General features: G+C 40.0%; 2 protein-coding genes across 3 annotated transcripts in view; both read right to left on the bottom strand.

Annotated features, from left to right (window-relative positions):
- Positions 1–44: 44 nt before the first annotated feature.
- On the bottom strand, positions 45–4,021 carry LOC146475393 (protein N-lysine methyltransferase METTL21D-like). Of its 2 annotated transcripts, XR_014865841.1 has the most exons (6): positions 3,762–4,021; positions 3,394–3,504; positions 2,393–2,465; positions 1,915–2,034; positions 888–1,184; positions 46–846 (listed from the first exon to the last, which is right to left on the bottom strand). XR_014865841.1 is itself a non-coding variant. In XM_085115554.1 (5 exons), the coding sequence occupies exons 1-5, from the start codon at positions 4,007–4,009 to the stop codon at positions 1,083–1,085; spliced, it is 654 nt and encodes a 217-aa protein (XP_084971680.1). In that variant the 5' UTR covers positions 4,010–4,021; the 3' UTR covers positions 45–1,082. The 2 variants fall into 2 exon arrangements, 1 of the variants encoding a protein (XP_084971680.1); XM_085115554.1 differs by having other exon boundaries at positions 45–1,184.
- Positions 4,022–4,644: 623 nt separating this feature from the next.
- LOC146475392 (multiple PDZ domain protein-like) overlaps positions 4,645–12,943 on the bottom strand; it is a 38,159-nt gene continuing 29,860 nt past the window's right edge. The window contains exons 28-36 of the mRNA XM_085115799.1: positions 11,674–12,037; positions 10,865–11,007; positions 10,206–10,289; positions 9,338–9,455; positions 8,713–8,788; positions 7,925–8,072; positions 6,160–6,307; positions 5,622–5,751; positions 4,645–5,339 (exon numbers count right to left, since the gene is read on the bottom strand). Of these exons, the coding sequence (XP_084971925.1) occupies positions 5,069–5,339; positions 5,622–5,751; positions 6,160–6,307; positions 7,925–8,072; positions 8,713–8,788; positions 9,338–9,455; positions 10,206–10,289; positions 10,865–11,007; positions 11,674–12,037 (1,482 nt within the window). The 3' untranslated portion in view covers positions 4,645–5,068. The remainder of the gene's footprint in view (positions 5,340–5,621; positions 5,752–6,159; positions 6,308–7,924; positions 8,073–8,712; positions 8,789–9,337; positions 9,456–10,205; positions 10,290–10,864; positions 11,008–11,673; positions 12,038–12,943) is intronic.

Raw genomic sequence — 12,943 nt, 5'->3', positions numbered from 1 at the left:
TTTATAAAAGAGTATAAAAATTTTGAATGGATAGCTCAAGACATTCGAACTGCTCACAGTTTTTTTGGAATTGATAGCTCAAGCCGTTTGAACGGCATCCCATCTCATTCAAACGGCTTATGAACGGCTATCTGTTTCAAAATGGCATACCATAAGAAACGTTTTCACATGAGAGGTCACAAATAATCTACTTTGAGCTCAGCTGCACTGTAAAGAGTAGTAATGTTAGAGCTGTAAAATAATATTAAACACTAAAACAACAGAACAAGGTTTGTGAGTAAAATTGCTGCAGCAGTAGTTTGTTGATCCCATTATCAATAATTGTGTCCCATAATTTATCAATTTGATTCCTCAGTGAACCCAGTCAGTCGAGATCAGCAAAGTTTTCAGGAAACTGCACTGAAGTGTAGATAAGCAGAGGGCCATTTCTGGAAAGTCCCAGTAACTTACCAGGCCCGAAAAGTGTCTTTGATGATAAATGCTTCTCAACAGATGTCAATTTTTATTAGCTTTGAATGCTAAACTTTAAAATCTTTATAATTCCATGAAAACATTGGCCAAGCACTATGCCTGTAATCAGCGAAAAACCTTTTAAAAATATACTTATCAGGCCAGGCACGTTGTTGGGAATTTCGAGAAACAGACCCCGGCTGACTTAAATAATTGTCTTTGGCTCAAGTACAGCTCCACTAGGTTCTAAGTTTTAAAAACAAAATTTTTCCTTCTGATCAGAGCTCTGCATTGCCATTCAAAGCTTGAAGAAAGGTTGTAAAATGAATTTTGTATGGTGTTTCTCTGAGCATCGATAACTTCTTTGTCCAGGGATGTACAGTAGCTACAAAAAACCTCAGCAGGCTCGTTAATAAACCCAGCCGGCTCTTTTGCACTGTGCACATGTAAGAGAAGCCTTAAGTATTTGTGTTCTGTTGAAATTTCAGCCAGTGATAAGATCTCTTTCAGATGGAGAAATTTGCCAGTAGCTGGCTCTTAGAGACATCCCTGTTTGTCCCATACAAACAAAGCAGTAGCTGTCAACATTGTTTACAGGGTACATGCTGCCTGTGTACTCCTGTACATAATCGTCATCTTCTTGTCAACTTCAAAAGGTGTATGTCTGGACTGTGGTACACAGGGTCCTGCTGTTCTTCTGGAATTTCTTCCACTTTAAAATGCTCTCTAACAAGCTGCAAAGTGAACAAAAATGTTTGGCTGTTTGTTTGAGTCAGATTTCTCCAGACGAAAAAAAAAAGAGAGAATTTGCATGTTTGGCATAATTTACATACATTTCTATTTTTTAACCGTCCATCAAATCAATATCTAATGATGATATGCACATGTGGTGTTTTGTTTTTTCCATAGATGGCCTATACATTGTTTTGACTACAGACAACTCTTGGATTCCTATGAATTCTGCAATTACATGTACTTTTCGCGAGTCAGTTTAACCTTGCATTTATAATTCATCTTTGCCTATTAGTATTGTCACGAACCATTCACATAAAGATTAACAGGAAACCGGCTCAGTTACAATGAAAAGCCGGAAAATCATAATAGATGTGCAGCATATGTGTAATCAATGAGTAATCAATAGGTAATCGATGAGTAATCAGTAGCATCAATGAATAATCTGACAATGGCATCGATGAGTAATTGATAAGCCACAAAATTTTTGCTCATCGATTAGTCATCGATTACTCATTGATCATTGCCAATAATCAATGACTAATCAGTTGATTACCCATCGATTACTCATTGATGTCATTGATCATCGATTAGTTACGTCTAGAATCTTTGTCAAACTTTTTTGCACTTTATCAGAAGCTGTGACCTGTAGATAGATTAAAAGTGGCCATACCGTACTATTGTGCTCCAAGCTTTACGATGTTTACTAATGTCAAAGTTAAAGACAGTTACCTGATGAAACTTTTTCTCCACCAAAGGTTTATTTCCTGTAGTTCTCTCTTCATAGCTAATCAGCACAGTGGTTTTAGAGTCACTTAGGTCACACAGGGTCCTCACAAGTGGTTCTAAGGACTTAATAAATAATTAACAATATCCCACTCACACACTAACCATTGATGGCATAGTTAACATACCAAGTTCTACATAGATAAGACTTTGGTTTGTAAGCTACGGGGGACAGGGGGGATGTTTTTAGCGGGTTTTACCAATGGCTAACAAAGTATTGAGGGGCATGGCAGTGTAGGGGTAAATGTGTTGGAGATCAGATGTGAAGGCATGATGTTAAATCCTAAGACAGGCAGCTTGGCTTCACACTCTCTCTTCATCCTTGGCTGCTCAAATGGGTACTAGTGTTGTACTACTGTGGAACTACTTTTGTTAATGGTACAATTTTTATTTATCTATTTTTTTTTATTATGTACTTTCTCACCTCTTCATAATAAATGCAATCAGCAACTAAGATGAGGTCTGGGGAGGAGTACAAGGCAGACACATTTTGGCCCCTACAATGTGAATATAAAAAAAAAAACGTGTATGTATCTTATGATGACCTTGATCCAAGTTAGCATAGTCGGTGAGTCCTGAGAAGGACTTTTTGAGAAGACACTGATGCTTTGACAACCTGAGCAGAAGTTATCTTCAGAGTCAAGGAAATTGTGAAACGTCAGTCAATGTCACCTCTGGAACTATTAAAACCTTTATCAAAAGTAGCCTTGGAACAGACTTTTTACAGGCTCCCAAAGTCTGGCATAGGGCGAAGGGAATGTACATCCCGTATTTATTCGATCAACCGCCCTGGGCGCTTATTTAATTTTGGGCCCATGAGGGTGGGCGCTTATTCGAGAATGGGCAATTATTATTTTCCCAACATTTTTAACAAGTGAGGACATTTTTAGAAAAAAATTAATAGCAAAACAAGGGATAACAACTTTATTTTGCTTCAACAAAAGAAAACAAAGTTAACATGAAAAGCCATTTATAAACAATATGAAAGTTCATAGACTATCTAATCTAAAACCAATTTTGGGACACAACTGATGCTCCTCTTACTTCACGCTGGGCTAGTACATGCAGAAATGTTTTTTTTAGTTGGGCGGGGATGGGTGATGATTAACTTTTTGGGCTTTAAGGGTGGCGCTTATTTGCAGGTGGGTGGTTAATAGGACAAATATGGTGTATGGAAAGCTGATCGGAGTGAGCAGACTGTGGTCTGGGGTTGAGAATGAAAGGGAGGGAGCCTCCTTGCTTCCCTCTCTTTCTTGTCCCCAGATGGAGCTTGATTCTTCTCTTTGTCCTATACCCCACTTGGGAGCCTGTTCACAGGCTATATCAAAAGGTGTTGATGCATTAATTCAACTACGTGGGGTTGAGGCCGGCTTTTTAATTGCATTGTTGTTGCTGTTGTTATACAGCTCATTAAGGTTTACTTACCATTTCAGCGGAACTGCTGTGAAACTACCAGTAATCATGTGTTGGTTAATGTCTCTGTTTAACTCTATAAGAGGTACAACCGTTGGCAAGTCAGTACAGCAGACATGTGCACTGAAAACAGAAAAGGGGAAATATGCAAGGGGTTTCCTGGAATTCAGCCCTAGGGGATAGAGGGGTCTACTATATCAAGTGAATCCTACACAGATGTTATACCAAAGTGTTCTAGGTTCTAAACCACTAATGTTTGAATGAATCCATACCAAACATCTTTGGCTTTGGCCTTGACGTGGAGAGATGTCGACAATGGTTTAAGAGAATATTTGAAGTAACAAGATATCACGACTGCTTAAACGTAAAAACTTACTTACCCACAAGAAGCAGCTATTAAACCGACCACTCCTGTACCAGCTCCCAACTCGATAACACGCTTGCCTGCGAGTCCCTCGTGCGCACAAAAGTGCTCCGTCTCAAAATATTTTGCTAGCACTAATGCAGCATCCCAAACAACGCAGCTTTCGTCGCCCACCTCGGCTTGTTTAATTCTCAGTGTTCCATTTTTACATTCGATTTCCCTCTCAAATGTTTTATCACAGAAATCATCGAGTTCGTCCACCATTTTGAATTTGGTATGTACTTCATGTAGCGGTAACTCAAGGTAGGTACCTCATATATGGTACTTGTTATGTCCCCGATTGGACCCGCAATGAGAACACTTTCAAAGCCTTAATTAGGGGTTCCCGAGTTTACAGGCCGTTTTCGACTTTACGAAAATACCTCTTTTTACTTTCGCATTTATAGGGAAAAATTTACCCATCCGAAAACGAAATACCCCAGTTAGTTTTCCAGTGCTACGTTCGTAACGACGTTGCCGGACTAGTTGCACAAAACATTGCACACTCAAAAAAGTATGGCGGCGCTTTCAGGTTTGATTCACACGGGTTCTGGGGGAAGACACACAGTCAATTCTACGATATTATGACACTCTTGTAATATAAAGCTTTATTTTAAAAACCGTTTACCTAATAATTTCTTCTCCCGCATTTACAGTGCAAATTCAGGCCAGCTTCTTTAACCCATAAATCAAAGAGATTCATCATTGCAATAATACATGAACGCATTAGAAGCGGACAGCGGAAAGAGATTGAAAAAAAAAAAAAACCATAAATGACTGTTTGCAATTCCATGCCCTGGAATTTGCTAAACTGGCATACTTTTTTATTCAAAAAAAAAAAAAAAACAAAAACAAAAACAAAACAAAAAACATCGTAATTGTTACGAAAAGAAGAGCGAGTTAATTGTGCCCAAAACTGCACGAAAATTTTCCCTTCTAAATTTCTCCTTATCAGGATATATATGTCATCTTTTAACACAGCTCAACAGAAAAACCTCAAAGTAAATCGATAACAAAAGTACAAAAAATGAAAGCCTTCAACAAAAATACAAAACCTTTAGAAAACCGTCATCACTTTACAAAAATGCCACTTTCATGAAAAAGTAAACGCAAACAATGTAAGATAACGTTATATAGATAAGCTAACTAAAATAATTTGCTTACAGAAAGTATCCTACTCTAGTAAGCCCATAATTCCCAGCACGTTGTTAAGTTGGATTTTTCATGCCTTGGTTAACACAAGTCATCCCACGCCAAGACTCGTGTCCGTTTTATATAGTTTGTTTATGAAAGCACAGTAAGAATGATTTTTCCTTTGGTTCTCTTCAGCATAGCCACAGCATTTTCATGTGCCACACCAACAAGACTCTCTCCATTCACTGCAACAATCTGATCACCGCGTTTCAACCGGCCGTCTCGGGCCGCAGCGCCAGTCGGGAAGACAGTTTTGACGTAGATTGGCAGGTCTCCATGAGGACTCCCATGACCACCCACGATACTGAAACCCAGGCCTTCGGGGCCGCGTTCAAGCTCGATAAATTTAGCTTCCATTGGTCTGAAATAAGCACGAGAATAAGTAGTTAGATTAACCAACTTGCAAAAATACTAAATGGGAATTTATTCCCATTTCATTCGCAAAACAATGGCTATGAACTTGCGTCGAAAATTTTAGTACATTTCTTTGGCGTCCTCTACAAAAGAACACCGTAAAATGACCAAATTTAAGGTTTTGAGGAAAACGCTTGCCACTAGAGATATTACTATAAACACAACCACTAGGGAAAGCAGATGGAATCCAGGGTACCCTGTGGTGTTCTCAAGCGCACAGTCAACTCACGTTTCTTCTTCTTCCTCATCAGACTGAACCAATTCACCAGCTCCCTGTTCCAAATTTGAAGAAGGTTTTGGGTACCGATGCTTGGGAACCGACGACTGGTCTGGAGGTCCTACTTCCGGTGGTTCTGGGTCTAAAAGTATCAACAAAGAGAGGAAGTCAAAAATAGCTAACAACAACAGATTGGGCAATGTTAACACGTCAAGACGGTTTCACCTCCTCAAAGCCTTCTAGAACCATCTCGAGACGTGCAGAACGTATACGCAAAAGCAGTCGTAAGCACCGTTCTTAAATGTCAACTGTATTTTACACAGAGTACTAATTGGGGACACTATCCATACCGAATCGCAATTTGGGTATGCTGATTTTTATGGTGAGGAGTAAACCGGTGTTGAGAACCAACAACAAACTCTATCCACACATGAAGCCGAGTTTGGGAAGTTAACTCGGGCCACATCGGAGGGAGGTGAGTGCTCTCACTAATGCGCCATCCTTGCTCCCCAAACACAGAAAGAATTACCGATTTAATTACCAAACTTACCGAGTGGAACATGTACTGAGATATTTTCCATGCTGCTAAGGGACTCGGCCCCAAGCTGTACGTTGGGCAAACTGCTCATTGAGGACGGGCGGGAACTAGTACCGTGCTTCAGACGGGCGATTTCAAGAATAACACGACCACTTGTGCGCTACCAAACAAAGAAAAAAAACGCCTTCGTGAGAAAAGCATTAGGCAGGAAGACACATATTAAAATACCATCTATTTTGGTACAGTCAAACCTCTTTTATTACAGACACCAAAAGGACAGGAGTAGGTGTCCGGAAAATGGAGGTGTCCGTTTTAGAGAAGTAGGCTTTATATGGATTTCGGTCTCTCAGGGACCAAGTGAACTGTCCGTAATAGAGAGGTGTCCTTTTCAATTCAATTCAATTCATTTATTTTGCCATTAACCAAAAAATAAGGAGAGGTTCCACTGTGTATTTATTCACTGTTAGTTGTTCTTTCCACAACTACGACTTGGAATGACCAAGTTTAAGGTTTTAACCAGAATGTGAGCTTTAGTCTTCTCCGTTGTCGCTCTCTCTCTCGGCAGTGGTGCGACCGAGGAGAAGGCTAAATTCACGCTTACAAATTGACAGTGAATTTTCCTTCATGTTACACACCGCAAGGTATATCGTAACGTTGTGAAAAGGAGAAGACTGTTCTCCTTTTCCTGCCACTCGAAACGCAATATTTTGCTGCGAGGCAAGTTGTGAAGAGGGAGTGTTTGCACGCACAGTTTCGCCACCCGCAAACTGCCTCGCAACCGCGTTGCGCTGCCAGTCGCAAGAAGACCATACAACACATCAAAGTGCTCTTCAAGTCGAAATAAAGCTGCTCTTTGGGTCGTAAGATTAGTGAGACAGCAAAGTAGAAGAAATAATAATAATAATAATAATAATAATAATAATTATAATAATAATAATAATAATAATAATAATAATAATAATAATAATAATAATAATAATAAAAGAAGTTTAATTCCACCATCATCGCAGTTAATCTGAATTGCAATGTGGTTACAATTGCACAACTATAAAAATTACATACTGTTAATCAATCAATCAATGAGGGACTGGGATACAATAAGTTTCGTATCAAAATTACAAATAAATTCATACTCATACAAGTTAAAAAAATGGATATAACGTCTAAAAATCTACAAATCTAAAGATCGTTGAAAGCTAAAATAGTGCTTGGGGAAAAACTGCGGCGCAATCTTTCTGTCCTGCATTTAGTAAGTTAATGTGTATTTATTGGCGCTTCTCGTTTGATAGTGATGCATGCGCTGTCTCGTCATTGAAAGATGTTTAACAAGAGGTACTCCTCTTGAGATCTTTTCAAGAGTTTTAACACAAAGTTCAATACATCTGTCGTCTACTGTTCTCAAACGCATGAATAATTCATCAAGCCAAAACAAAGCAAATTACTACCGTGAAGTAGGTTTGGAAATTTGATCTTAATTATCATAAAATTTTGTGAGCTTTTGCTTTGAATTTCTCCAAGAATTATCAATAGTTTGAGAAGCTATATCAAACACTCGAAAGAGGGTTTCCTCCTATTTCCAAACACCTCGAAGCTGGTTAAAAAATCTCGGCTGCGCCTCGTTTTTCCAACCTACTTCTCGGTGTTTGGAAATCGGAGGAAACACTGTTCCTCGTGTTTGATATATTACTTCTTAAATTCTAACAATGGCCTCCATCTACAGGCCGAGTGTTTCCGCATGGTGATTAAAGGGTGCTGAAGAAACGACAGATACCTTTACCTTCAGTACACCGGCAGCAATTTCCTGACTGGCATTCTTAAGATCTTCGCCGTTGACCGAGAGGATCTGGTCACCAGGTTGAAGGCGGCCATCGGCCTCTGCTATGCCTCCTTTAACCACGTCTGACACAAACACCCCGGTGTCATTTCTGCAAAGAAAAACAAAGATTAACACGTTAGTTTGGTGTGTTTAATAACAGAACTCAGCAGAAGAAGAACTAAATATGATAACACTAGCAAATTATCAAGTCATTGCCTGGACGGTGGCTACTAATATAGAAGTATTTTTGCGCGGTTTATGACTATGCGGGAAAAGCAGATTTTAGCAATGGCTATTGGAATCCAAAAAGGAACTTGGGGGTATCCGCGCATTTTTCAGAGATAATAAAGCTTCAATATGGAAAAAACGCCATACATTGCTTTGCATTTTACTGCTTTTTTGAATTATTGTTGCTTAATTATCTCTGAAAAATGCACGGTTACCCCCAATTTTCTTTTTGAGTACCAAGGACACTTGCTAAGTTCTTCTTTCTCCACATAGTTTTAAACCGCACAAAAATATCCCTGTTTTAGTAGGCTTCACCCATAAGAAACCCGAGTATCTCGAGATGCGCAGAACGTATGCGCAGTAACAGAACTAAAACAGGGCACGACAGGTGGTAAATACATTAATTCATTCATGTCACGGGTAAGCTTTAGGATCCTTTAAGGTCTCAAAGAAGGAGAGCAAGAATTAAAGCAGTCAGTATGATTCCAGCTGTCATTCAGTTTAGAAGCCAATACTTTTACCTTCTTCCAACGATGCTCAAACCCAGTCCCTGGCCGGGAACCCTGTTTAATTCTAAAGTGAGGTATTCAAAAGCTTCTGCAATGAAAAGAAAAGTGACGATGAGAAAACGAACATCATTGCTGTGCATACTGTGACCGACGTTGTCAAAAATAATGTGACCAATGTTGTTGGCAATACTGTCACCAATGTTGTTGGCAATACCGACCGATGTTGTTAGCAATAATGTAACCAATGTTGTTGGCAATACTGTGACCATTGTTGTTCGCAATACTGAGTAATATTGTTGGCAATGCCGTGACAATGTTGTTAGCAATGCAGTATACTGAGCAATGTTGTTGGCGATGCTGTGGCCAATGTTGTTAGGAATACTCAGCAATGTTGTTGGCCATGCTGTGACCAATGTTTTTATCAATACTCAGCAATGTTGTTGGCAATACTGTGACCAGGAGTGTTAGCAATAGTCAGTGACAATACTGTTACCAATCTTGGGACTTTTAGAAATACTGTTAACGATACTGTTACCAATACTTTTAGCAGTAATGTTACCATTATTGGGACTGTTACTTATACTTAAGCAACACTGCGACAAACACCATTAGCGTGGAGTAATAAAGAGAGTCTCACCTTCATCTTTGAACTGGGACTCGTCTCTAAGAACAACCAGTCGTACAACAGCTGGAGTCTGCCTCAGGGCCGTGATGGCCATGTCATGTGATGCTTCACGCAGATCCACATAATTCACCTGAAAAAATAACAGCAGTTAACTGGTAAAGTAAAGTAAATTATTTAAGGTCAATAACACGGGTAGTGCTTGCGCAATCTCCAGAGACAGAGGCTCACGATAAAGTGCTTGATATTAATCCAGATCGAATTGGAATTTGGAATTTGGAATATTTTTTTTTTTTTTTTTTTTGGAGGAGAAAACCGGAGCACCCGGAGAAAATACGCTCGGAGCAAGGACGAGAACCAACAACAAACTTAACCCACATATGACGCTGGGTCTGGGAATCAAGCCCGGGCCACACTGGTGGAAGGCGTGTGCTCTCACCACTGCGCCATCCCTGCTCACCCACATGGTGTATGAGCAATGGCTCAGTATGACATGACCAAGTTAATTCATGCTTAATCGAGAACAATTCGTTTTCAAATTGCGGAGAAGCAAAGTATGAGAAATCCCTCTCTTCTTAAGAGAGAGTGACCAAACGTAAGCGTCCATGAAAATCGTCCAACGCGTGAAAATTTCACCCTTGCCGCGAGACAGAAAAAAAAGAAACAATACCTCTCGGTTCGTCTTGGGTGTTGTGAACATTTGTACGATTCTTGTTCATAAGAAAGAGGCTGCCAGTAAGTCCACGTTAGGACAATCCACGGAATGGCCGAAAGTAGTGTACCCCTCAAAAAATTCGCAAGTGTAGCGAAAGCTCCTCTAGTAAGGATTCTCTATGGAGAAGAATGGAAATAAATGGAAACTAATAAAATAAGACACTCTTACTTCTAGTATTTGATCTCCAGCCCACAGTCTAGCATCCTGGGCCGCTGCACCATCTTCATACACCTCGTGGATAACAATGGCACCCTAAAAATGAATGAAATTCAGTTGATTAAGTTTTGACCCTTTAATACGCATATGGTTGGGAATACACAAGGAAAGAAATGAGGCTGCAATTTTGAGGGCTGAAATCCTAAACCGTGAACTTTCAAATAAAAGCTACTGAGCAGTACTTTCCAGTGAGCTGTTTATTATGCTTTACAACGTGGTTCTAACTTTTAGGTCTGTGGATGGGTCCCAAAAGTGTAACCATTCAAATGAAAGCTACTGAGCACTACTTTCCTGTGGTGCTGTTTATTATGCTGTACAAGGTGATTCTAACTTATGAGTCTGTGACTGAAATCCTAAAGTGTGACCATTCAAATGAAAGCTACTGAGCAGTACTTTCCTGTGGTGCTGTTTATTATGCTGTACAACGTGGTTCTTACTTTCGAGTCTGTGGATGAAATCCAAAAGTGTGGCCGTTGAAATGAAAGTTACTGAACAGTACACTGTTGTGGTACTATGGTAAAATCTTACAAAGATTTTAGCGAATGTTTCTTGTTTTAAGTATGGACGTTGTTAGGAGTGAAAGGATTAAAATTTACTTAAAATTAACTTACTAGCAAGGTATCCGCACCGCCAACAATACTCAGTCCCAGTCCTGTGTTGCCTTTTGGAATTTCTAACACGCACTCTTGGCCGGGAATTATCGGTGCAGTGCGCGGGTTTAGAGTCGGCGTCAATGACGTCAAGACGGGTGAACCTGTTGCGCGAAAGCAACGAAAGAAAAAAAAAAACGATAAAATGAAATAATTCTGTAATAACTGATGCTGCTTTTACAAGCAAAGCTTTCGTAAACGCGCCTCTGAAGATGTTCAATTATCAATTTTCGTGAGCCATAAAAAGCCCTTTTCACGGTTGATTTTTCTCATTTGCATTACAATGTTATCCAACGCGGATGCGAGGCAATTTCGGGCTAAAACTACAAAATAGCCTGAAATTGCATCACATACATGCTAGATTTCATTGTAATTCAAATGAGCAGAGTTAACCGTGAAAAGGACTATTGTCATGAAACGTGATCTAGGGTGCTTACCATTTACGCAAACCACCCGGATGGAAATTTTCGGCATAAATACCAAATGATTTAGCTCCTCTTAACAGAAGATGGATAACATGCAAAATGTTTGAACATCCGCTGTAAATCCCAAAAGGAGTAATAAAAATACATCACTTTGACCAGAAGCCCATAATTTCAGAAGTACTCCAAATGGAAAGATGCGTACCATTTGATTTTCCAACTGGAATTTCCGGGTTTTCCATGTAAATGGTAAGCACGCCTGCTTTCCCTATCCTCGTTTCATCCTTAGAATAGTTTTGTCGGGGAAAAACAACAACAAGAACAACAACACAGAAGCAAATGAAGTACCTGCTGCTTCTCTTGGAGACTGCTGGACAACCTGAACTTCAGGCTCAGATACTTCCGGTTTCACGGGTTGTTTTCTTGGGGATAAAGGACTTCCGGTCGGCAAATCCTCTAGCGCCTTCCTAGTAGTTTGGGGACTCGCTGGTTTCGTTGGACTTCCGGGTCTTTTTCCACCAGATAAAGTGTCCCTTACAGGTTTCTTAGCAACAGGAGGGCCTCTCCTTATCCCACGAGGACTTCCGGTATCCTTCCTCGGAGAAACACTGGCTATTGGTTTCTCGGAAACTGGAGCACTTCCGGGTTGTGCTTGTTTCCTAGCAACCACAAGTGAGACCTTCCCCTTGGTTCTCTTTAATATGGCAACAGCCTACAACAAACAGGAAACACATATTACAAACAATGAGATTACCAAAGATCAAGGCCCCGTGGTTCAAAGAGTGGATAACATTTATATCTAGTGGGTAAATCGCTATCCAGCGGATAAAATGTACTCCAACCAACACGTTTTATCGGCTGGATAAAGTTATCCACTCTTTGAAGAACCGGAGCCAGAATGATAACGGAATGAGATTTCCAAAGATCAGTAAAGTTTCGAAAGTAATGACCATCGTTGCTTTTAGATTTAGTAGCCTTTACCTTTTTCGGGGTAAGGGAGTGGGGAAGGGGGAAGGAGAAGGGGGGAGGGAGAGGGGGAACGCTACCTTCATGTAGCTAAACGTGTGATATATTTTGTCCGATCTATCTTAATAAACCATAACATATGTGTACACGTACATGTATACACAACCTCACTAAAAGATATTTACAAGATTGTTTTCCAATGGAATTGAGCAGCCACCCTGTGTGCGTGTCCAGGCAGGTCAGTTACTTACAGAAACAATACTTACTTCTGCGCGCCGTTTTAGTAGGGAGTTTGGCCAAGTTTGACGACTGCCTCGTCAACACAGGCCGTTCGCCCTTTGGATGATCGATAATACATGTTTTCGTCACGGCGATTTTGCTATATTTTTGTCAAAATGGTTCAAATGTTTGACAAAGAACCCTTTCTAGTTATAACATGAAATTACTGTTAGAGCACCGAGAAGGAAATATCAAGGGATTTACCCGGGGAAGAACAAATTATAAGCAGTTTTTGACGACTTCTCTACAATACACAGGAGGAACTTGAAAAAACTGGCCAATTTTTTCAAGTTGCAATCCATTTCCATCCTAGCCATCCCCAGCAAAAGATAATTAATACTAGTTTCTGTGTATTATTAGGGTTATTGCTAAC

This window comes from Pavona decussata, unplaced genomic scaffold, assembly GCF_977016875.1.
Source record: "Pavona decussata unplaced genomic scaffold, jaPavDecu1.1 SCAFFOLD_84, whole genome shotgun sequence".
NCBI lineage: Eukaryota > Metazoa > Cnidaria > Anthozoa > Scleractinia > Agariciidae > Pavona > Pavona decussata.
This window is presented reverse-complemented; position numbering and strand designations above follow the sequence as displayed.

What these genes read in the sequence shown, in the direction of transcription:
- LOC146475393 (XM_085115554.1), bottom strand. Translation starts at nt 4,009, where the DNA reads ATGGTGGACGAACTCGATGATTTCTGTGATAAAACATTTGAGAGGGAA. An exon ending in ACAGCAGTTCCGCTGAAATG is followed by an intron (nt 2,466 to 3,393) that starts GTAAGTAAACCT and finishes TTCACATTGTAG; the next exon opens with GGGCCAAAATGTGTCTGCCT. An exon ending in ATTGCATTTATTATGAAGAG is followed by an intron (nt 2,035 to 2,392) that starts GTGAGAAAGTAC and finishes TTATTTATTAAG; the next exon opens with TCCTTAGAACCACTTGTGAG.